The sequence below is a fragment of the Coloeus monedula genome (genome assembly GCF_965178545.1).
Source record: "Coloeus monedula genome assembly, chromosome: 6".
NCBI classification, from domain to species: Eukaryota; Metazoa; Chordata; class Aves; order Passeriformes; family Corvidae; genus Coloeus; species Coloeus monedula.
In genome coordinates this window covers 30,131,085-30,156,484 of record NC_138786.1, presented here as the reverse complement: position 1 = coordinate 30,156,484, position 25,400 = coordinate 30,131,085, and the positions used below count along the sequence as shown (strand labels likewise).

The window sequence follows — 25,400 nt, the reverse complement described above, 5'->3', positions numbered from 1 at the left end:
ATCTGTGATGGGATAGGAATGGGTTGCTAAACTTTTCGTAAGAACAGGCTAGTCTGAGTGTTGCTGTTCCTGTGGTCACCCCAGTGCTTGTCCAAGTGCTTTCAAGCCTCTTACAGCAAACTACCTCTTTCTGTGACTCCATGGAAACTGGTTTCAGCCATCACAGAATTGCTGCTTTGCCTCTGTTCTCTCTGTCATATATGTGTGTGCAATTTCTCTCTCACTTCCGGTTTACATTTGAGTAATAACCCCTTGATCCTCCTTTGTCAAATATCTATAAAGGGATGCTGCTTGCTTGTTTAGAAGGAATCCGATTCTGGCAATGCCAGTGAGATACTGAAGAAACCCAAAGAATGGCTTCTTTTTCCCCTGAGGAGCTTAAGAGGCACAGTCATCTGCCAGTGACTACTCTTTTAATGTTTCTGTATTGTAAGGAATTTTATGAGAGCAGGTATTTGATCATGTGGCCAGTATATTGGCTGCTGTTTGATTTCACACACTGTAATGGCAGGGTGGAATAGAGAGGCTGCTGTTGCACTTTTAATTTGGGGACTGGTGATGGAGCAATTTTTCTTGAGTTTGTCCCTCATGCATTTCATCCTTCAGTTGAGACACAGGTAAGATGTCCTATCTCTCCATGAAAAACTGGAACAATGTCCTGATGAATGATCAGGATTGTGGCTGCTTGTAGTGCTTTAAAATGCAATTGGATTTTTTTAAAATGTAGATGTTAATGGGGAATCTGTTGAAGACCTCAAATAATTTACAGGTTTTATTTGTCTGATTTCCTATTATGTAACTTAAAATGCTCAGCTGTTGGACAGGTCTGTGTTAATTTGAGATATCAGATTGTGTCATGTGCCTTTCCAGCAGTAACAGGCATTCTGTAGCTGCAGCTTGATTAACAATCAAGTCTATTAAGTATATAAGATTGTATTTTAGTATATGAGATTGCGTTTCCTCTGCCTCAATGCTTGGCTTTAGAAGACTGAGAGCCAAAAAAGTCAAACACACATTTTCTAACGTGTATTTTGGTAGAGTCAAAATTAACTCAGTAACTGAAGATTAGATCTGTGCAGTAAACATCTGTCATGCTTGCATAGTTACTCTTCTGATTATAAGTGTTTAAAAATCTCACTACTTTGAGAGTAGGATTAGAATGAGATTGAATTTCATGTTGACAGATGAAATGTTACTTAGAAATAAAAGCTCAAATGTAAGATAAATGGAAAATTTTAAAGTAACCCCCCACATTTTGGGTATTCCTTACTGTACATGCTCTGAAATAGTCAACATTTTATGTTTACACACAGTGCTTAGAAATGGTACTGGATCAGCTATTGCCTTTACACTTTTTCAGTGTCATACCAGTCCTGTGTAGCTGATGAAGAGTATACCTTTCCCCCCAGCCTTTAAGCTGCAAACTCTAGGCTGTAGGCCACTGTTGTTATGACACCTAAATATGCTGAGACCTGGTCAGGTATCACGGTGGAAGGTAGTGTGCCTCAATGTGAAGACATTCAGGAAAAACAACTGCACTGATTCTTGAGGTTTCTGAAGTATCTATTCTTCATGAGTAGCTGTTTGGCCTTTAGGATAATGGCTGAGATTTAATTGCAGTTGTTATCTGTAGAAGGGAAGTCCTTTGGTGCTGCAGTAAAACATGTGGTTGTGGTTGTTGTGAAAGTGCTGTCAGTCTCAGATTTTTTTCTTCCTATTTTAAATGGCAACATGGGGGAAGAAAGGGTCATGGGATACCAGTCCAAGGAAGGGTAGCATTCCTTAGCCTAGTTATTTACAAAATTACTTCACTTTTTTATGGATGTAATGTGCTTAGTTTGCATAAATGAGTGTATGTAATTGGTAGCTCTCCATTGAGGTGAGTTACATAACATAGTCTTAGTTAATGCATCTATCCTGAATTTGTGTCAATGTATTTTTTTTGAGTCCTCTGCCATGTACTTTATTTTTCTGAAGGCTTGGCTTAAGGACTATCAAGTGACTAATACTTGACTTTTTAAAATACTGAGTACACTGGATTTTTTTATATTATGTAACATGGAGTGGTCTTGCCGTATGAATTCAAGACCCTATCCTGGAATTTAGCTTTATCCCTTGGTAGGATTTTTACAATTCATGCTCGGATGTAAAGACAGCTTCTTGTGCTGTTGGGAATGTAGTTTTGTGTGTGATTATGATCAGCAAAGATAAACGCCAAACAAATCCAAGCAGTTCCATCACATTTGTTTTGAGTGTTCAATTGATTCGATTGAGCAATAACAAATATTTTCTCACTCGTTTTTTGCTAATTATAGTCACAGTGCTTTTGAGTAATTGGCAATCAATTTTGTGATCTATTGGGAGAAGAAAAATGAAACTGCAAATAACAGTGACAGTGACTGCAGTAACATGGGTACATGAGATTACTGTTGATTTTGGCTACTAAAAGTAAATGCTTGAGGCAAAATGATTGATTTGCACTTTAGTAAAACCCAAGATAAACAAGTAAAACCCAAGATAAACACGACGTACCGTGTTATAATTGCTCTTAGATCATGTTTTATGTGATATTCAAAGCCTTTTAAAAAAACTGTCATTAAGTCTCTGAACAAACTTCGCTACCTTAGGGCATTGAAGCCAGCTGTCAGTGAGGGGCAATGACTGGTTTTGCTCTGAAGGATCCCTAATGAGGGGAACAGCACAAACACCCCATCACTCTTCTCTTCTGTGTGAAGAGGACTGGAATGGGAAATTGGTTTCAATGAACTTTTTTGGAAAAAGAGAGAATGGACAGAATTCATTTTGCAAGTAAAATATAAAGGCACTTTCTGAAGTGGTCTCATTTCATGGCCTTTTTTCAGAAATGTATTGAAGGAGTCATCTCTAGTTTATAGTAACATAGGCACTTCCATACCATTTCAAGATACTGATGTGCCCATTTAGCCACAGCTGGAAGTGTGTTTGCTAGAAAGGATTTTGGGACCTGTTAGTATTTGCACTGGTGCCTATACAATGATAATTTACTTTTATCTCAAAGATGTCAAAGGCATCCTGAATTTCATCCAAATGCTCGCCTCTCTAAAAGCTGAGGCAAAGGCTGTAATTAGATTTGTTAGGCTGAATGAAACTTCAGTGCTGCTGAGTTAATATTTGCATAGATGTTACTAAGATCAGTCTATTACCTATTCTTACTTGAGAGGTTCTGTGTCTGAATTAGTAATTCTGGTGTGTTTCTGTGGTGAAGGAAGGAACTGGCAACTCTAGATGTTCAGTTCAGAAGCAGAGCTTTAAAGTCAATCAGGATGAATTTTACACTGTGTACCTTTTGACTCACTAGAACCTTCATCAAATGTTCTTAAGTCCGCATCAATATATGAAGAGCAAATATGTTGGATCTTGTTCCTGCTGTGTAGTTTGACATAGTAACAGAATAGGGCTTAAATCTATCTGGAGAAGGTTTGTGAACATAACAAGTCTGTATTGCATTTTTCCAGCCATGTTTACTGAACAAAGTGCTTTTGAAATGCCTACAGATGCTGCTCTCAAGCAGTGGCTATGGAATTTGGGATAGGGTGGCCTTTCCATAACCCAGCTGGGATGCAGCAGGACAAGTTTTTAATAGTAAACAGTAAGTGGGATATAGCAGAGGGTGGAATGAGCTGAGACACAACTCCTAGCTCAAGTGTTTTCAGATGATTACTTTTAACTACTTTTGCAGCCTGAATTTCAGCTACAGGAGTTGGAGTAAGAGAAATAACCTTTCTTTGGGTGGGGGGGAGGTGAGGGAAGAAAAGGTAATGATATCAAAGGTAGTCTTCTGTAAGACCTTCTTGCTCTGAAGCATGTCTTTGTGATACATCTGGGTTGGGACTTCCATTAAGATGCTGAATTATAATGAAAGTGGTTGGTGATAGAGTGAGAAATGAAATGCCTGCTCTTTGTTTTATTAAACAGGTGCAGTGCCATACCTACACTGGATACTGCTGGTGTGTGACACCTGATGGCAAGCCTATTAGCGGCTCTTCTGTACAGAACAAAACTCCTGTATGTTCAGGTACTGTGGGAGTGGCTTCAACAAATACTCACTTTTTAACCAAAGAGGGTTGGGGTGAATGCATCCTTTTGAGAGAGCCTAATCTTTTCAGGTGGTCAGTTTATCCCACTTAACACTGCAGTTTGGGCTCTGGCATGTCCACCCTGCAATTAGGATACAGGCACTTCTGCAAGGCTCAGTAAGAAAAACCACTAAGGTGACAACCTGTGGCAGCCAGGACAAGAGTCAGTGTTGCTGTGTATAGCAAAACTGAAGATCTGCTGAACAGATGGGATAACTTTTTTCCATGAGCTGTATTTTAAAGAAGTGGTTTTTGGGCTGTATTTTGCAGGACACGGAGTAATTTTTTGTACGGGGTGATTTCAGTTAATTTATGAAGGTGGTTCTGTGCAAAACTGTCAGTTTCTGGGGTCCTGCTGTTATAATGAATTTGGGTCTTTTGACCATGTTACTTAGTTTAGGATCCATGTGTTTGTGTCATGGGGTGGGCAGCACTGGGCTTGCACCACAGCTCTCAAGAGGGAGGTCCAGAACCAGGCCGTTGCTCATGTTTATTAAGTGATGTGTTCCTGGGCACTCAGCCTGGCATTACTTTGTTGCCCAGCAGTCTATTGAGACCAAATCCACAATTTCTTTAAAACAGAGTAATGCTGTTTTTCTTTCTTCTCCTTGCCATACAATATGGTAGCCCGTGGCTGAAGTGGAATGAGATTGGGCTCTAGATTGTCATGTGGATCAGTAGTAGTCTAGCTTTGTGAGCTGTGGTGAACAGTGCTGCTGTGACAACACCACAGTAAACACAGGCAGTGCTGGGAAGTGGTTCTGTACTTTGGGGAGAGTTGAAGGACAGCACTAGAACTGTGCTGCCCTTCTCACTTTTGTCTCTCCCCCCCCAAAAAAAAATTAAAGAAGAAAGAAAAGGCAGTAGGCATAGGAGTGTGCTTCTAAAATGTTCAGTGGTGCCACGTAAACACTGCTGTTACATCTGGCTTCATGCTCTACAATCTGCACCTCAGAGGTTTTTAATACGGTTTTCCTCTCACACCTTTCAGTGTTTGCCCTTTATGTGGAAGCATGACAGCAGTCAAACCTTTGGGGTTTTGAATTTTTCTCACCTTATCCAGTGTCCTCTTGGCTGTAGGGTGTTCTGTGGTAATAAGCAAACATAAGTGACTTGCATAAGGGTTTGAGTTGAGTGGGAGAGCTGTCTGAGAACCAGTGAGCCAGCGTACCTTGAGGAGATGCTCGGTTTTTCACAGGCATGTGTAAAGAAAAGAGTATTAATATCCTATTTTAGTGTAAGGTGCAATGCTGGAGTAATCTGTCTTAAACCTTTAGAATATGACTTTGACACCATTTCGAGTATATGATTTTGGTAGGGTGTGTTTAAGAGTTTTACTGATCTATTCAGTTGGTCTTGTGCTGTTTATAAAATTGTGTTGCAGAAGAGTGAAGTCATGTTGTGTTGTAGGACACAGATGTTAGGCATATGAAGACTGATACTGAGTTTGTGCTCACTACTTGTAATTCAGCAGTAATCTGTGATGAACTGATCTGCAAGTGAAAGTGCCCAGGCAACAGAGTTTACCTTCAGAGTTTGTCTTGATCAGATTCTTGGGCCTGTCCGAGCTGCCTTCTTCAAAGCTGACTTTTGATCCATGTTTACTGAATGTTCAATAATCATTGGAGCTGTTTAGTAATGGTGCATGAAAGAATCAGTTTCCTGTGAATAAAGCTATTAAAAAAAAAAAAGAAAAAAAGCTTGTCATAGTTTCTTATGCACTGTGGTAATGGATTTATTTGAAAAGCTTTTATTACCTGTTCAAGTCTTAGTAGAAAACGGGGATGAAGCACTAAAGCAGAGTGCAGAAACAGGCATAGAATCATACATACTATGTGACGATCTAACTTACAGTAAACAACCCAAGATGTGTTCTATTCAAGTACATGCTGGATCTTATTCAGTGTCCCATTTCAAACAGCTGGGGATGTTCAGGGGTTGGTTGAAATCAATTTTCTGCAAATTGTCCCACTTAATCCCTTTCCTTTAGAATACTGTGCTTGCATTCCCTGCACACTCTCCCCATCTGTTTTTGATTTGTTCTTCCTGACATTTGCAAACGAAAGAAGTGACTCTTATTGATCTTTCCTTCTTGCCCTTGGATTTTTTCCAGGTTTCTTGCTAGCATGCTGCTCTGTTGAGATCTTTCAAATCACAACATCCAGCTACTAAAGATTTCTTGTTTATCCTTATCCCGATTTAACATCTTAATGCATAAAACTTCCTGTTGCTTTTCACATTGGTTGAAGCCACTGGCTTTCCGAGTCCTAAATGGAGCTGTTGACAAGTAAAATAGATGCTTTATGGGTTGAGATATTGACTGTATTAATGTGATATCATATGTTCTGTGTGATTGTGCAGCATCTAAATTGATGTCTTTTTCTTTTTCTCTTCTTTTTATTCTCCTCTTTAGGTTCTGTAACTGATAAACCATCAAGCCAGGGTAATTCGGGAAGGAAAGGTGAGTGGAGTCCTGTGCTTCACCAGCTTGTTTTGTAATAGCAGCTGCCCAGCCAAGTCCCTTAAGATAGCTCAGAACATGGCTTCCTAACCAGCTCAGGGTGCAGGGGTGGGTGTGCTATCAGAGCTCCCCTTCAGGAGGAGGAATAAGATGACCATTCTGCTCCCTGTGGAGTAGAAAAGGGTGTGCTCTGCTCTGTGCTCCTCAGCTGAGTTGAAGTACAAGAAAGCTGAGCTTCCCAAAGGAGTGGCTGGCCCAGAATACCCTCTGCTTGTTCACCTTGAAATAACATACTGAGCATTTCTCAGTAGAATCCCTAGAGATTATGGAGGCTGTCAGTATGACTGGTACTCCAGGAAACAGGAGTGCCAATGTCATGGTTGTGGCTTTGTATGCACTGAAAGGTGGGGTTTTTTGACAGTGCATAAAACCCTCTGGCCAGCTGGAGCAGTGCTGGATTAAACCTTAGCGGTGCTTGGAAACCTCACAGGCATTGATTCTTTATGCTCTTGTCTTCAGTCCTTGCCTGTCCTGAACAAGGCATTAGATGGGTCACTGTTCTTCTCCTGTGAGTATTTGTAGCTCTTCCCTGTGTCCTCTGGTTTGCATTCACCGAAATGGTTTCGGGAGGGTTGACCACTGAAGCACACATTGAGGAGCAGCCAAACATGTCTTTAGGCCTTTTCTACACCCTAATTTTCAGCCTTTCTCTCCTCTAGCCCCAGTTCAGAGTCAACTTTTGAGTTTGTCTCCATACTCCAGGAAAACTGTGCTGAATGCATCCTCACTTCTGATGGTGAGGATGAATGCTCTTTCCTGGGAGAAGTTCCTGTTTTGATAACTGAAGCAGGATTTTCAGTGCTAACTCTCTAAACCAGTTATTCCTGACACTTTAAAATCCAGGAAAACACTGACTTTGATCCCAATACTTTAATTTGAGGGACATCTTCCATGCTGGGAATGTCAATGAGGTCCTGAAAGCACTTAATAGGGATTAGATTGCTCTGTTCAGAGCAGAGATGTATTTTGAGCATATCCGCTCTCCAGTCTATTGCTTGTATATAATAGTTTAAGAAAAGGTAAGGAGAAGAAAGATGCAAGGAAAACTACTTAGTTGAGACTGAATGCTGAAGCCTGTTTCTTATTTTAGGTAAGGATATGTCTCTTTAAACCTGTAATTATGCATTAATGTGTAATTGGCACCTGAACACATGGTTATAATTCTGTTAATGCAGTCATTGCTAGTCTAGCCTGAAATACAAGCAAATCAAATAGCTCTTGAAATCTGCATTATTTTTGAGTTATCTGTAAGCTTTTTACCTGGGTAGTCCTGGTCTGTTGTTCTAGAATTGAAAGCAGCTGACATTGGATTTCATGAGAAATAGGAGCAAAAGGGGAAAACATCTGAACTTGTTTCTTCTTCTTCACTCCCTTTATTAACTCAGAGGTTGGAACATGCAAAAAGAAAACTGTAAATGGTGTGAATTAATTTAAAATTTGTAATATAAATTGTTTCGCCTTGGTGCTGCCTGTGGCATCCTGTTTCAAGGATGGTATACTTGGTGATGTGGCTGCAGAAACGTCCTGTGCAGTAACTGTCAAAGGGGAAACATTTCCCTTTGGGGCCAGCATGCTTCAAGCAGTCATGTAAACTTTCTGTCCCCTGCAGTTCTGAATCTCTTTGTATCTGCTGGAAACCCACACACAAGCAAGTCTGGCCCTATTCCATCATTTTAGGAAAGTACTTACGAGCAGCTATTTAACGGGTCTTTTAAAATCAAGAGGGCTTTTAGAAGCTGTAATAATTTGGTTTAAAATTTGATGGACATAGGATTACTTTTTCATCTAGTGATGAAAATGACTAATCTAAAAATGAATTCATCCTTCTTATCAGTGTTTCTTCTTGACTTAAGTTACCTTCATTCAAATTTCCAGTATCAGGTCCTGTTGTAAGGAAGCTGGAATCAAGAACAGCCTGGCTTTCTTGAAGTAAGGTGATTGCTGCATGTCTGGCTTCTCTGAAGACTGATGGCAAGCTAGCATGCGCATAACCATCTGTTCTAGCTGAGTGTTCAGACACTTGTTGCAAAGATTCCTCTTTGCCAGGTGATCAAAAGGGCAGGATGAGGAGGGTCCAGCAGGAACTGGGTCAGTGATGACCTTTCTGTTGTAGAGGCACAACCTGTAAGCTTCTGATATCTCTTTGGGCTACTGCTGTCTGATTTGGGAGCTTTTGGAATTTTCCAGTTGCACAGCAGACTCCTCCCTCTCTCCATCCCTGTGTGAGGGTCTTATAGTCAAAGAGCGTATCTGGCACAGATACACTCTTTGGAAGACAAAGCTCTGGGGAAGACAAAGTATAGCTAAGACTCTCAAAAGTGATTTCTTTTGTCTAATTCATACAGGTATGTAAAATATGAACTTATAGACTTTGTGCCTTTCAAGTCTTCAGGGCAAAAGGGTGGAGGCTGCTCTGCCTTAGAAACAGTGTGGATGGGGTAGGCTTACGTTGCTGGGTAATAAATGAAGACTTTACTAGCATATTAGCTCTCCTTTTGAAGAGGCAAATTAATGTTGGAAGGAAAAAAAGGCTGGTTATTGGTAATAACTCTTTCTCCAAATCTTTTGCCCTCTTTTCCTTCCTGTTTAGCTCTAATTTCTGGAGCTCAGTAGGTATGTTGGAGTACCAGAAGATGTGAGGTAACATATGATTCCACTCACAGGCTCTCTCACTACTGATGGGAAGAAAACAAAATGGCTTTGTGTTCATGTGGCTTGGCATGTAGTTCCAGAAGTGGAGCTTTCTGCAGAGAACAAGCAAGCATGTTGGCAAGAGATACTTCTTATTTTTAAATTCCGTGCTCTGATTATCCATATTTACATTGCTGCTGTTTCTGTATGATGCAATGCCAGTTACTCATAAAATTTACCCCATAAGATAATTAAAATCAAATTAAATTGGCACCAAACTTAAAACTTTTAAATAGGCCATATTGATTTGTTCTGTGTCGGAGAAGCATTCAGTTGCTGGAAGGTAGTGGAGACGTGGGCCTGGGGAGATGGAGGCATGTTTGCATGAGGTGGAATGGAAACCCAGGCCCTCCAGAACATGCTTGCTTTGTGACTTTGCAGTTCAGACACTTACACTGACCTTTCTATGCTGAATTTGTCCTGCAAATGAAGAACAAGTTCCCAAGACCTTTGCCAAGGAATGCAATTACTCTTCTGTAGGATTAGGATATCCAGAACCTGCAGATTTCTATTGCTGTCTCTTTTTTTTATTCTGACCTGTTCTTTGTATAGTCCTTTCTTATAAGGAGCTTCTTGCATTAATTTGCTCCAGTTGCTGCTTAGTTTGAAGGTCCTGAGACACTTGGAAAACGCACGCTGTCCTCTAGAGGTCTGGATCTCCCCAGTTTCTCCCCCTAGGATGTTCTTAATGTTTTAAGAAGCAGTGAAAGGCATCCTTGGAGCCAATGTTACTGGATTTCTTCCCTGCCTAAAGAATGTGGGACATTTCTTTCCAGCCAAAGGGAAGTTGTGCTGTACTTTGAGACAAAAGAAGTAAGCATGAAACAAAACAAAGTTTTATTTTCTTTATCTGTGAAATGTTGGGGCTTTAGCTCAGATTTAGCATATTGCAATCAGGAGGAGTGTCTTTTACAGCCACCAAGGTGGTCTTAAAAGTAGGCTTGTTAGGAATCAGAGGGATATAAAAAGCAGCCATGTAACTGCTTATCTCTGTAAAGTCATTTGCTCTTCCTTCTTAAAACTGGAATCAGAGTGAATTAGAAGTGAGCGAAGAGGAAATATGTTGAAGTGGGGATACTGGTTCATTAGTGGTAATTTACTGTTCTGGACACTGTATGTGGTAGCATTTTTAAATCAACTGAGTGAAGGAAATGGAAAGGGATGGTTGGTTCAATGATCTGGGCTTTAAAGATGATGCAGCTACAGGGTAAATTTGGGCTGGAGTAACTTTCAGTGTTAGTCATGAAAAGTCTTGAGTGGTATGAACTCCCTTTTTCTTTTATAGAGTCTTTTGCAGTGCGAAAAGTTCCAGGCCTGTTTTGACTTGTCTTGTTTCCCTCTTGTAAAAGCTGACAATAGCATCTGCCATTCCCTGAGTAATTGTTGGTGAAATGTAAGCAGTGATGGCCCTGCAGAAGGCAAAGCCTAGGTTGAGCTTGTTGTACACTTACTATCTTACACGTAGACATGACTCTTGTATGGAGCTGCAAAAAGCTTTCTTCAATGAGTTTTGCAGCCTACAAGAAAATGCTGAAGCACTTTGAGAAACCTAAGATGAGCAACTTTAAATTCCTGCCAATTAAATATGTAGAATTGGGCTCCTTTTTGTGGGTTTAACTGTCAGAAATTAGTTTAAAGGCAGGCTTTGTTGGCAGGAAAATTCTGGGCTGCAATTGTGGGCAAGTTGGCCCATTCCGTGGCTTTTTCCCTGCTGTTTTCCAAGAGTCTTACCTCTAGAAAATGTTAAAGGCCCAGTTGTGCAGCCATCAGACTGAGCAATTTGAATCAGTAATGAGCCATTACTGTGAGTCAGTAATTAGGCTGAGCGGTAAAGGGTGAACACTCTCCTCAGGCAAACCCAAGTGAAGGACAGCTTGTGCTGATGTAAATAAATGGAGCCGCTTGTACCTGGGCACCTGGAAGCTTTGTCTGCTGGTGGTAAGAAGTCAGGTGCAACTGGCACTAATTCACCTGCCCTCAGCTCGCAGGGAGAGGAGCACATGGCCTCCACAGGGGCTCGAATGTCTCACAGAAGAGATACTATCTTGACAAAAACATAAAGTTGAAATGTGACTAATGCACCAGACTGGGACTTGGTCATTACTTTCTCCAGATCTTTCTGGAATCAACTAGGTACTGATTAAATCTGAAACACAGCTGTGCTGTTACACAAATCGAGCTTCAGCTGTGTCTCCAGCTGCATAAATACTGAGAAAATGCTTTGATGTCATTAGCAGTTTTTGGAGAATACAGGAAAGACAGAGAAATACTGTGTGGCCTTCATCAGTAAGATGAAGTAAATACAAGTTTGCTGAGGCTGTATGAAGTCAAGTGATGGTTCTAGCTGGTGAACACCATCTTATGATTAATTTTTTGCAGAACATTAGCAGGTAGCAAGTCTGCAGTGCTACCCAAACAATTCACCTGGATCCCATATGTTAAGTATATAGATTTAAATAAATAATATATACTAACTTAGAAATCTGGATGGAGGAGAATGTTTGTGCAAATATCATTTTCTGAACTGTTTAACTTCATCATGTAATAGTCTAGACCAGGGCTGATGTGTTTGTCAGGTCTCTTACAGGTAAAATACAGGTTGAGCACAGGTGTGCTCAAAATGTGCAAACAATTTGATGCTTGTGGATAGAGCTGGGTGTGTAGTGTAGCTATGTGGAAAGTTAGACTGCTATGCATATGTAGTAAGTCTGCTTCATGAAAGCAACAGATTTGCTATGTGTGTGTGCTACAAGAGTGCTCCAAGTCTTTCAGATGTGCAAAAGCTTGATTTGTTCTACTGCACACTGATGGTCACAGTTTCTCAGTCTTCCCTGTTAAAATCTGATAGAGTTAGGAAACAATCTATGGGAGAAACATGAATATGTGCTGCTTTTCATGAAACTGACTGAGAAGTTATAGGGAGAGGTGAGTGTAACAAAAACTGTCCTGCAACAGCTCAAGTGGGCTGTGAGCAAAAATTTCTGTAGATGGAATTTGTAGCACATAAGATTTTGGTTAGCCCATATTTATATTTCCAAGCAAACTTAGCAGTGGAATTGAAGTTCACTTCCCTGTTATAATATAAAATAGTTCTGTAAAAAATACTATTTACTTAATCAGTAGGTTTGCCAGTTTGTAAATAGTCAGAATTCTCTCTGGTTCCTATTGCTATCTCTAGACTGTATATAATCTACAAAATTATTTATTAAATTCCAGTTAAATGTAACTGTAGAAAGCAAGGTATGGTAGACTGCAGTTTGCCAATATGAGAGATTTAATTAGATAGCAAGAACACAACTTTTAACTGGGAATTGTGATCAATTTTTGTGAGAACAGAGGAATGTAATTTTACAATACTGTGTATATTGGATCATTTTTCCAGAGCAGAGCAATGTTCTAAAAAGCTCTTAGATATATCACAGGAAGCAAACAGATTTTTTGAAATATTAGAGTCTAGAAGTAAAACCTCAAATTTGTTACCTAGACAGTAGAACTAAAACCAATCCTTTTGGTTCCCCAAATCACTGCCTTGTCTGAAATGGTTTCGTTTTTATCAAGATTTTTTTGTGGGCCTCAGAACATATGTATCAAATTTGAGGCTGAAGAAAGTTTCATTGGCAAGTATAAAAAGAAGGCAAATTCTGTTTTAAAGTGTATTTTGTTTGATACAATGTAAGAATTCTGCTTTCATCTATAAAGTAGCAGTTCCAATCGGTAGCTTAGTCTATATAATATGACTTAATAAAATTGTAGTTTACGAGTGTTATTATAGCAATCTACAGACAACTCATGTCTGTAATGTCTTAAGAACAGCTGTAAAGGTTTTTAAATTATTAAGTCATAGTATTGAGCAACCTGGTGAGTAGATCTAATAAGTAGACTAACAATTGATTAAACAACATCTGTTAAGGTATTATTAACTGTTTATGTGCTATACGTGGATTTCTGGTGTCTGATCATTACAACTTGCAGAGAAATGGAATAAATTTGGGGTCTGTGAGCGGGTTTTGTTGTTTAAATACTTCATGTAGGCTCAAAACCTTTTCTTTTTTTAAAGAGTTGTTGAAATTATTCTTCTCATGCTCTATAGAATTTAGCCATCTGAATGTTAGCATTGTTTTCTTTCAAATCAGAGTAATGCACCAGGAAATGTGTTTTGTCGTGGTGCAGGTGTTTGGTCAAGGGGCTGGAAGTACTTTCCTTTCAACTCCTTTGCCCCATGAGCTCTGTCAAAGTTTCTCTATAAGAGAGATAAACTATGAAATTGTGAAGGGAAAGCTTGAATGTATGCAGACCATGTGTGCCTGTAAATAAGGTAGGGAGAAGCTAGAGAGGCAACCCCAATGTTTGTTCAAGTTCCTGAGATGGCACCTGGGGGAATTAAGGCTTCTTCACGACAGATCTAGCTGGAATAACAGCTTTCCTCTGTGTGCTCATCTGGACTTTCGTTCTCTGTTGATAGCAAGGGATCTGTACTGCAAAATGCTTTGATAAAAGCTAAGGATGGGAGAAGTCTTCCCCACAGACTGAACTTTTCTGGGCAGTATCTGTGTCTTTTATTACATGTTCCAATGCTCAGCTTGGTGCTCAGTTTCTGATGGGACCTTTAGGTGCTGCAGCAAAGCAATTTGTGTAAGGATTTGACAGGTTTCATCTTGACTGCTCAGCTGCTCACAAATTGCCATTAAATGAGGTGGTTCTTAAAATCAGTTGTCTCTGGTTAATTTTGAACAATCCATCTGTAGATGTCTGGCAGTCTGTAACTTGAGGATTGACCTTCATCTTAAAATAAAAATATTTTAACGTTGTGAACGTGTTGTCACTTCTACCCTGTGTACACTGAGATGCTTTGTTCTGTGCATACACATTTCCTTCTGAAACACATTAGATCCCTTGGAGGTCCTTCCAGCACTACTGTTACCATATCTGATTCCCTCTGTTCTCCCTTCTTTCTCGTACAGAAACTGTTCCTTTGGTTTCATCATCAAGTAGAAAACCTCCTTTAGACAAAGTTCAGATCCTGGGGTGAAAAAGCTGAAGCTATGTAGTTAGAGAGCAAAGTTGTGCTTACTCACTAAAGCTCTGACACTCCTCTTTAATGATCCAGGGAGGAAAAAAACTTGTGGAAACAAGCGGTGGAAAAACATCTATCCTTCCCCCCCCCCCCCCCCCATCCCTTTTTCTTCATTTTCACACATGCAATACAGATATATCAGTGAGGTATCCATTCTCTTTGCCTGCAAGGAAATGAAAAGGCATATTGTAAGCCCAAGGCTAGTCTGGTTGTCAGCCAGGAATTAGTCCTCTAAAGGAGAAAGGGAGAGGGGCTGGCGAGAGAAGAAGCTGGGAATGAGGAGCTAGAAGGGGAAAAGTACACTCTGAGATAGGCTGACTGCACATGGCTAGAGGTGGAAGGGGTCTTGTGCTTCCTCAGTACGCAGGTGTTGGGAGAAAGGAAGGCAGCTTATACACAGGCATGTGTCTGGGGGAGCAGGGTCAAAAATTTAGACTATTTATTTAATCCCTTGGAAAGGCTTTTTTCTCTTCTGTTTTCTTTTTGTGTTTAACAGACTGCTTTACAGGGGACACGTGTGGTAATTAACACATGCAGCTGTAGGGCTTCAACCATATGTCTGAATTTCAAATGGCCATTGATCTGGCAAATTTGCTGCTGTCTCCAACCCCCCACTTACAGGCCTTGAAGATGTGGGAGAATTTATAGAGTCTTTACCTTGAAGAGATCAGAGCTGGAAGGAGAGGAGTGAAAGGGAATGTGAGTGATATTGGGTAGAGAAGAAAGGAAGACTGGTATTCTAATCACACCCTTCATGCCCCTTGCCCCAGCTCACCATGTATTTTCAGGTAGCTTCTAAAATGTTTCCAAAGCTAGGGATCTTGTTATTACTATATAAAGCTTGCATAACACTTGTTAATCTTTTTCGTTGTTCAGCAAAGCAGTCTAAGATGAGAATCAGAGCAATGTCCTTGCAGGCATTTCAGATGTGCTCCCTTTTCTACAGCTGCAGATATCTGGGCTCTTACACAGCCTACAAGTGACAAGGTGGTAGTTGATCATGGACTCTGAGCAGCCTTTCACGAGAGGTAGTTGAGGAGGGGGTGTCTGTTGGGCTGTGTGGAAACAGAGAATACTTCACATCAAAGTAGAGGCTCCTGAAAAAAAAGTGATATATTGTAGGTAGAATAAAACCAGAGAGGCTAAACTAAACAATCATAAGGTGGTTGTTGCTTTTGCCAGCAGTGATCAGGCAGCTGTTGACAGTGCTGTAGAGCTTTTTGCAAACTTTGCTCAAAGTTTGGGGCAATGTCAAGTGCTAAAAACCTTGCTATGAGATATGGTGCCTTAAGCAAAATATTTCTATGTGTGGAAAATTTTTGCTCCCTGTTTTATTTCAAATGTCACTCAAGGCAGTGAGCCAAACAGAGGATGGTTCAAAATTAAGATACTGTAGCTTAAAATCCTGCGGTATCTATAATACTTGTAGTGTTTACAGGGTGAGATAAAAATGTGTTCTTCTACCAAGTACAAAGCTATTAAAACGTTAAGCATCTCCTCTTCTGCTTCCCCTCCTTCAATCTATTTTTAAATGTTCTCAGTGCTAGCTATTGCTGGTTTCTTGATCTCATCACTCACTCTACAGTGTAAGTAATGCTGACGCTTTGGAGGTGTTTCTGCTTTGGATAAAAAGAAAGCCACCAACAAACATTCCTAATAGTCTATACGCCAACTTTTGCTATCTGTGATTTACCCAGCCTGTGTAATATTGCTGCTCTGTTTTTCTGTGTTGTGCTGCTTCTCTCCAGTTTCCCTGTGAAGCTTAGTGCCAGGACTGTCTAGAGCAGCCATGTATTACTTTGCCTCTTCTAACTCACCTCCCTTTTCTCTGTTTATTACTACAGAGTACTCCTCCTTGGAACAAGATGGCCTAACATCCCTTGTATGGATTGTCAATAGCTTTTCCAAATAATTTGGTTGTAGCCTATATTGATATGTACTTGGATACAGTTTTTACTACACAGATAAATAGCCTAATTTTCTTTATTCAGTGTTTAACAATTGAAAGGAAATAAGCTTTAATACTCTCCCTGAAGAAAAAGGTTGTTTCAATTCTTCCTCTCATCTTCATTACCTTGATCCTTTTCTGTAGAAAAAAAGGGAAGTGCTGGATTTGCAGCTGTATGATTGCTGGGATGTATTTACCACAGCAAAGCTTTTCTACGCCATGTGACCCGTGAAGGTGTCTGCTGGTCAAAATGAGCCTTGGAGACTCTGTTTTGAAACTGAGTGCCATCCCTACAGCTGGCTGCCATTGGTACTTGGTAAATAGGTCATCATTCTTCAGCAAGTGTTAAGTAGTCATGATTTTTGGTAACAGGTAGTTTTTGGTGCTGTGTGTTATGGCCAGTCCAAAAAAACATTTAGTCCTCCCTGATTCTTTTAGCTGTGTCTCCATTTTCCTTCAGGCGTATATCTCAGTAGGGGGATGACATTAGACTCTTGAAGGACAGCTTCAAGTATACAGCTGAATGAATAATATTCTTTGCTCCCATTGGGAGCCTCTTTCTGCAGCCTGTATGTGTTCTTTAGCTTTGAAGGCATTCCAATAGCCTTCCCAGGTGTTGTCGTAGCTGATTTTTTACACAGTGAAATTGTTGCTGGTACATAAGGAGAAGAGCCACGCTCCATGGTGGTCGAGATTCATTTCTTTAGCCATGCAGAACATTGCTAGCAGCTGTGAAACATCAGTCTGCAATGACAGGCAGGCTGAGATCCTGTCTGAAAACTTACCCAGATGACTGAAGCAGGGCCTGGAAGCTGAGCTGGGACTCTGAGCTTTGTTCCCCTTCTCCTTTCTCAACAAGTAGTTGGACTTGAGTGTTTTAAACATTCTTACGTTGCTAGTGAGGATGGGCTCGTAGCTTGTCTGCTGCTAGAAATTATGTTCTGAAATTATCTTAATTATTAATTATTCATTATTGTGAAATCAACGTATAAGTCAACATATGGCACTTACATGTAGCATTTCTAGGCAAGCTGTTCAGTGGGGCTAATGGACTCTAGTCCAAAGAGAGATTTTTAGTATTGTCCCTGCTGCTGCCAAGCTTATTTCAGAAGATATATGAACAAAGTAAAAGAGAATGAATTTTGACACCATGGGATTGAGGATATGGTCATGTTTCAAGGTAAAAGTATTGTATAGCTTATACAGTCATTAAAAAAAATGGAAGTTTTGATTATTAACTCAGCAAAGTAGCCAGAACAGCAGTCGGATAGAAAAGATGCAGCAATACCAGGGAAATAGTCCCTTCTGCCAAAGAATTGTAGTATTTTGCCTATGATGGAAAGGAGGAACTAATCTCAAAGGGAGAAAGGCTTGAATCTGATAGAGTGGAAATGATAGCTTAAGAAAAATTACTTGTATCTTAGCAGCTCCCTCAAGAGCCTTTGAATGGATATGCAGGTTCTTTTACTTTATTTTTTACTCCCCCCCTCTTTTTTTTTTTTCTCCTGGCAATTTGAGCCACTCTGGGAGTGAACTTAAGGTTTTTGACTTAAATCAATACAATTAAAACCATTAGCAACCTAGTTGTCATTCTGTTTGGGGCAGTGACATTAACTGGAGGCTTGGTTCTGTAGGTAAGAGCTGATGACAAGAGCATGTATTCTAAGTCACTAGATGATTTCTGTCTAGTTTAAGGAATAAAACTGCTGCTGGGATTGTTGCAGGAGGGTGAGAATAACGAGTCTCTGAAAGTGGGGGAGGGCACAGTGGGGACAATGTATCCACAGCTTGACAGTGATTCTATGTTGATCAAAAATAAAGCTTTTTGTGCAAATCTAAACTGAAGATGGTCTCGAAAGTAACCTGACCTTTATTACCTGCTTCGCCTTTTTAACAGGTAAGGTTCAAATCTGGCCTTGGGCATTTATTTTTCCTATTACTTCCACATTTTTGAAGAGACCTGTTTTGCCTTTTGGGAAGGAATTTGGCTGTGAAGTCTGAAAACTGTAAAACTGCAATAAGGTAAATCTATGTGCAGTGGCAGGTCTTCTCCATTCAAGCTTCCTTGCATTTGACCTCAGAAATGCTCTGATAACCAAATGAAAATCTGATCATCCACTTCTTTAACCCATATCTTATGTACAAATTGCTTTTATAGAGAAGATCATCTGTGTGTTGGACTTTGGCCCAAAAATGAACTGAGAGTTCTAGTTCTAAACAACAGGACTGTGTGCAGTTTCCTTATTTTGAGTTACATCTGTACTCAGGCTACCTGAGGGATACTGCTGCTTCTTGTCCAAAACTCCAAGCCTGCAAAATTGGTTGAGACTGTGGTTTACTGTTTACAATTTGGAGAGAAACTGGCTGCAAACCAAGAAATCTTATTTCACAGGTTTTGAGGTTTTGAATCCTTCACTTATTTCTCACTAGAACAAAAGAGAGATCACACAAACTTGTGGCTCCCTGCTGTCCTCTCAAATTAGTTGATTGCACTATATTGGGGATTTTAGCTTGAGAAAGGGGAGAGCAAAGGGTGAGTCTCAAGTTTGAATTAGATTAGTGCTCTTAAATAATGGCTTTAATAATCTTAAGGTAGTTTGTCTTCTGCTTGGAAGCATGCCCATATACTTGAGGAAAATGTTCTTTGGAATGCTACATTTCTGTAAGTGTGTTAAAACAACAACTTTTCACAAGTAGTGAAGCAAATTTACATCATGAGAAAGCTCAGCTTAATTCTCTGATCTTTATAGCTGCTGCTTGTTCCAGTAACATGTAGTGTCTCTGAATTGACACCAAAATCCCTAAGAGTGTTGCCATCGAAGTGGTAAATTATAATGGCTCAGTTTTCAGCTGCCTTGTCTTCTGTGCAGCAGTACTAAGATGATGTTTTTTCTCCCCAGAAAGGTTTGCATACTTTACAGAAGGGAGTCAGGTATTTTAAGGGGTAATTACCATAGGGCTTGGTTCAACCTGTAAAGTTCAAATCTGAATCTGGATCTGAACTTTCCCAGAGGCATGGGATGGTTTTGGACATTGTATTGGTTTGACCTGTTACAGTGCAAGCTCTGAAATGCAGGTCCAGATGTGGGCTGGGATTTTGTATCTTCCCAAGTATGAGACATTAAGGGTCAGTTTTACATGACACATAATTGAAATAATATAAAACTGGATCTCATGTTGAGGAAGGTGTCTACAGCATTATGTGTGAAGGGTAATACCTTGCTATGTCTTTATTTTTCAAAAGAAGCTGTTTAAAGGCTGAAAAGAATGAGAGGTTAGAGGGCAGGTTTCTTTTGGCTAGTCAATGTAGAACTACCTTTAGAACTTATGCAGTAAATAAGCACTTTGGATTTTAGAGAGATTCTGTCTGAATCTCGAGGTTGAATAGTTTTAAAGCCACTGAATCCCAGAGACTAGAGCATTGCTATTAATGAGTGCTGCTCCAGACCCCTTTTGACACGTTTGCTTTTGAAGGACCAGGCCTAGGAAGAGGGGGCTCTTTGTTTGTGGTCAGAATAAACTCATTGTACACCCAGACAATTAACTCTTCAATCGACTTGCCAGCCTCTGTAAAGCACTCCACTCCCCTCTCTGTCTGCCTCCAGTTCTATTCAGACACTTAAACACACCAGTGTTTTTTGTTTATTATTCTGAAAAAGTCCTTCACAAGAATAGTCAGAGCAGATCAACATTGTCCTCCCAGCAGCATTTATCTCCGCCTGGCAGTGAGTGTGTCAATCAGGAATCAAAAAGCCAAACAGAGGAGGCTTTGAATTGTGTCACAGGGGTCAGAGTTACTTCCAGCTGTCTGTGCATGGGATAGGCTTTCTTGCAGGGCGAAGAATTGTGCTGCCAAACAAACACTGCGTACATTGGATCACAAAGTCCTTCGGGCTTGAGTGGCTTTTTTCATGTTGATGCACCTGCAAGGGAGATGTGAGAAGGAAGTGGGGGGAACTAATGCCTTCCAGAAGGCACGGGGAAAGGCTCCTTATCCTATCTGGTTGATGCCTGGAATGCAGTGCTGAAATAAAGGCTGCCTGCATCCATATGGCATACAGAATAGTTGACGTAGGAAGAGAAAAATTACTGCAGTGACAGAGCAAGTCAACCTTGGCAGTTAAGAGCTCATTAAGCCATACAGAGCCCTTCCATGTTTAGCACTTAGGCATATTTTCACCTTTTAAAGTCCATATCCAAGTGTTTGGGGGTTGTTATATCCAAAGGGAGTACATTGCTGCTGTTTCTTAAAATTAAAGCAATAAAGAGTGAGAACTTGGCTTTTGCTGATTTGGTTTAAAAAGTCGGGGTTTTTTTCTTAACAGTTGTGGGATCTCCATGCATAGAAGTGGTTGAACTTGACGATCTTAGAGGTCTTTTCAACCTAAATGATTCTATGGACAGGAGTGTGAAAACTTGGCAGGGAAGTCTATCTGCACTGGTGTGTTTTCATTTCAGCTGCTTGCAAAAACTTATCTTGATTGGCCAGATTATAATTTTTTTGCATGAATGCTGACTTTCTGCGCTTATATTGGCAATATATGTCTGTACATAAAAGTTCGCATAGACTATTAAATTAATTATGACTTGCTGAAATTATTTCATTTAATGTAGGGAAGGATTGTGGTTAAGGCAACAATTTGCTCCGCCCCTACAATACGAGAAGGGACATGTATTTTTGTTTAAGACCCCATGTAGTGCAAACACAAACCACAAGTTTTGTTGTATTTTTTCTTTTATTTTTTTTTAATACTTAAAATACCCTGGACCTGGGGATAATGCATAGAAATGTCAAAGACAAAAGTGCGTCTTCAAGATTCAGGAACTGCGTGGATACAAGGAGTCTAATTGACCTGGCAGGTCTTTGTTCATCTGACCAGAGTTACTAAAGCCACAGGAATGAGTATGTATGACTTAAGTCCATCCGAGTACCAAAGCCTAGGAAAGCTCTTCTCCCTTGCTGTTGACTTGACAGGTTTGCTAAAGGTGGACTTTGCTGCATCAAACAGGACATGCTAAGAGTTCACTCATTGTCCTGGCTCTCTGTGCTCTAAGTTGCTTGTTTAGCTTTAGCTGTGCTCTCTAATGACTGACCCAACACCAGGTGATGGTAAGTGAAGAAACCACTTGACACTGGAAGAAGGCTACCTCTTCCCAGAGCAGAGCTATGCATTTAAAATTGTCATCTGCTTATTCTCTCAGTCTGACTCAAGTCTGGGAAGCACTGATGTTCAAGCTATAGGCTTACAAAAAAGACTAGATTTTGTTTAAAGCCTGGATGACTGACTCCGTCAACACCTGTGCTCTTCAAAATGGAAGAAGTGTTTACAGATTGCCTCATGGATTCCAGTGAGAACACAACATTAGCCTCCCATACCACATGTCCTACCCAGGAAAAATATACTCACTGCACAGATCATCTGTATACTTGCATCATTGCATTAGCAGGCCAAGACCTATGTGCTTCCTCAGCAACATCGACCTTCAGTACATCACTTATCTTCTAACTTTTCCTCTTTCTACAGCTTCCATTAGGTGGCTTGAGTCAAGGACGGTAATTCACAGCAGCAGGCAGTTGCTTGACATTTTTCCACAGTAATTAATGCTTTTTCATGTCAAGGAGTTTACTTTTCTCCTGATGTAACTTGAGTTGCTCATGGCCTCAGTGCTTGTCATTCAGAGTAAAATGATCACTTTAACAGTTGTCCTTTGCATGAACTGGATCTCGTTCTCCCTCAACCCCAGTGTACACTACAGTCATTCCAGATGTGGATGCTTGCTAGATGTTTTGCAAGGATAAAACTTGGGGAGAGGAATTCTAGTGGTTGCATAAAAAATTCTTGCCCAGCACTAGTAGTAGATCTGGGCATGCAACTAGTTGTTCCTGTTTTGAGTCACTGTCAGTCAAATACAATAAAAACTGTTCTTGCTTATGAGCTTCTGACAGTAGCAGAGCAAGAGGGATTCTGGTTTATATCTAAGGTATCTTAATGTGAAAATGGCTTAGGGAGTTTCGTTTAGACCTGCCTGTTTCACTCTTATCCTGTGGCAAGATAAAAATACCACTTTAAAGTTGACAGCAGTTGAGCCAGAAAAATCTGCTTAACTTTTGCAAGTGTACCTAGAAAAAGGACACCTACTGGAGGAGTTTTATAGCTTTAAAATGTCCCATGAGGAGGTATTCTATTGAGTAATACTGCCTGTAGTCAGTGGTCTTGGGAAAAAAAAGTGGGTATTCATGCTGTGTTGTAAAACTTGGAAGAGAAGTATCCCAGTGAACTCTTCCTCGAGGCTCTGAAAATATTCTTCAACCAAGGGATGTGGTTCTGAATTACATGAGTTCCTGGTCTGGAAGCATTGCTATCTAGAGGGATTAGGAAGTAACACTTGATCTCTTTAATCTCTCTGTGACATTGTGCGTATAAGGATCTATTGCAGTGACATTCCTCTTTTGAAAGTGTGGAATTTAACAGCTCTTTGAAGAAAGGAGGAGACTGTACTCAGTGAACATACTTCATTACCTTTGTACCTGAAGTAACAGTATTCTGTACTTCTCATGTAATATCACAGGAGACTTTAGGCCTCTGGAATAGTTTGGGGTTTTGTTCTATGTTGAAATATTTATTTAAGGAATACAAAATGTTTGTTAGACTTTCAGGTATGTAAAATAGAACTTAGTCCTTGTTTGTGAGGAGCAGTGGAACAAATGTTCAGTATGACAAACGGAGTATTGAGTGAGAGGAAAAATCAAATAAGAGTAGGCAAGTATTAGGGTGGCTTTTCTGCTGAAAGGGAACAGCAGTGAAACTTTTTGCCATAAGCTAATTTGAAACACTGAGACTTACTGAGAATTCTCCAGTTTAAGAAAAAAAATTTAGTAGTTTCAGAGTAAGAAGCTGGCAGCTGGGAAGTGAGCATGGTGTTTTTAATGAAGTGCAATTTTTGTCTTTTATGTGACTATTTCATGACCTTTAAAAAACAATCAGAAATATCCCTGGCTTTTGATTTTTGAAATATGGTGAACGTAATTACAGGGCTCTTGTCTATTGCATTTTTTCTCATATGTGTGATGAAAGAAAGGTAGTTGCTTGAACAGGGGAATAATTATACTTTTCTCTATTTGCAAAACCCTTAATACTGTACTGGGTGATGCTACAATGTGGACTGAGTGACAATTTAGCCTTAGTAATCCAGTAAAGAAATGATTGTAATTTATTGAGCCATTTTACTGAGATTATCTTAAACAGTAGCTTTGAACTAAGGGGTTTATTTAATGCTCTCCAGTAGCTTAATGGCTAACTTAATACAAAAGCTGCTGCAAAATTCTCTTTCTTTAAGAAGAATGTATTTGACAAATTGTAACTGCTGCTGTGTTCCTTGCACATACATGAATGTGAAAGAACCCCCATGAACCTGAAACATCCTGTGTTCTGCCAAATTTCAAATAATGATTTGGATCAAGTGCTGTGGCTCAGATCCACTTCTAATTTTCCTCCATTGTTGGCTTCCAGGTTGCTGCTTTAAATCTGAAAAGCAATTCTGTAATTACTTGGTGCAGAAGCATTCATGAGAACAATAAGAAGAAACTTATTATTGTACTGGTCTTTTCTTTAACACCAGGTCTCTTCCTGTTTTGTATAACTTGAGAATTATTCACCTTTCTAGTTGTTCTATGAGTGTCTTCAGCAGTTTTATGTTGGTTTCTCAATCTGTATAGCCAATCATGCTTATTACATACTGTTCACTGCTTCATTATAGTGTAAAGTGCCATCCTAAATAAATAACAAGCCATAGCTGTGGCTCCTGGAATCTTGTAGAAGCAGAACAACATACTCTAACATAAAAAGTGAAGATCAGCTATTTACTTCCGTCCAAAGAGTCTTTAAAGGGCAAAACCTTCCTCCTTGTAATTGAAGCAATATTCAGGAATTTTTTCCAAGTCAGTTGCTCAAACTTTGAAAAAAATAAATACTGCTTATCCAGGTTACTGGTAATGCCCAATAACAGGAAAGCTCAGAACAAGAGCTGACTGAGAAATGGTAAGTATTTTTTCTTCCAAGTATTTTTTGTTATGCTTGCAGTTAAGCATAAAACTAAATACAATGATGAAGAGGGAAAATGACAATAGGGTGTCTCTCATTTCTGTCAATGTCCTTTATTTCAGTGGATCTCTGAGGTTGAAATGGAATTATCAGCATGTTTTTCTTTCTGTGAATTAGACTACTTTGTGTGGAAATGCACAAAATTAATGAATTGTGGAAGAGGTGTTCAAGCTTTTCCTCACTTTCAAAAGTGCAAATACAGGTATGGGTGGAAAAAGTCTACGAGCTTCTGTTTTCCATCTCTGCCCTTCCCTTCACCTTCCAATGGTCTCTTACTTCTGTAAATGGAGCTGATACAAGAGAAGGCTGAGGGCAATTATTGCTGCCTCTAGGAAGGACTGTCTCTTGTACCTTTCCTCCAAAGAGTGTTTGCCCCATGCATCTGGTGATCATGGAGATAGAGGCAAGCCTGGCTTATCTGGCATGGCGCCCTCCCTCCAACAGGTTTTCACTGTGTAACTTTACATTTTTGGTTACTGCCCACTTTGCTGCCTAGTGTCATTCCTGCCCATAACATGTGCAAAGAATAGTTACTAGAAATTGGAAGCTCTAAGTCACTATATTTCAAACAGGGAAAAAACCCCAATTCTAGGTGTAGTAGGTTGACCCTGGCTAGATGCTAGGCACCCACCAAAGCTACTCTTATCACTATGCTCTGGAACTGGATAGAGGAGAAAATGTATCAAAGGTTTGTGAGTTAAGGTGCGGGAGAGATCACTCACGAAATACTGTCATGGGCAGAACAGACTCAACTAAACCTGAACTTAATGTAAGAGAAATTATTTTTCCACAATTTTGCCATTTGAAGACATTACTACCACATTGCAATTAGAGAACACCTTGATGCAGTCATTGTAAGAAAAAAGATTTGCTTTTGACCATCCCTTTCTAACAGCTCTGCAGTACATGCTGGTGCCAGGTTCTGCACAGGTAAGTTTGAGAAGAAGAA

General features: G+C 40.0%; 1 protein-coding gene across 12 annotated transcripts in view; it reads left to right on the top strand.

Annotated features, from left to right (window-relative positions):
• Positions 1-25,400, top strand: part of SMOC1 (SPARC related modular calcium binding 1) — a 165,112-nt gene that overhangs the window by 92,002 nt on the left and 47,710 nt on the right. For all 12 annotated transcript variants that reach the window (XM_082283402.1, XM_082283409.1, XM_082283400.1 and 9 more), the window contains 2 exons: positions 3,955-4,054; positions 6,529-6,576. In XM_082283402.1, the coding sequence (XP_082139528.1) occupies positions 3,955-4,054; positions 6,529-6,576 (148 nt within the window). The remainder of the gene's footprint in view (positions 1-3,954; positions 4,055-6,528; positions 6,577-25,400) is intronic.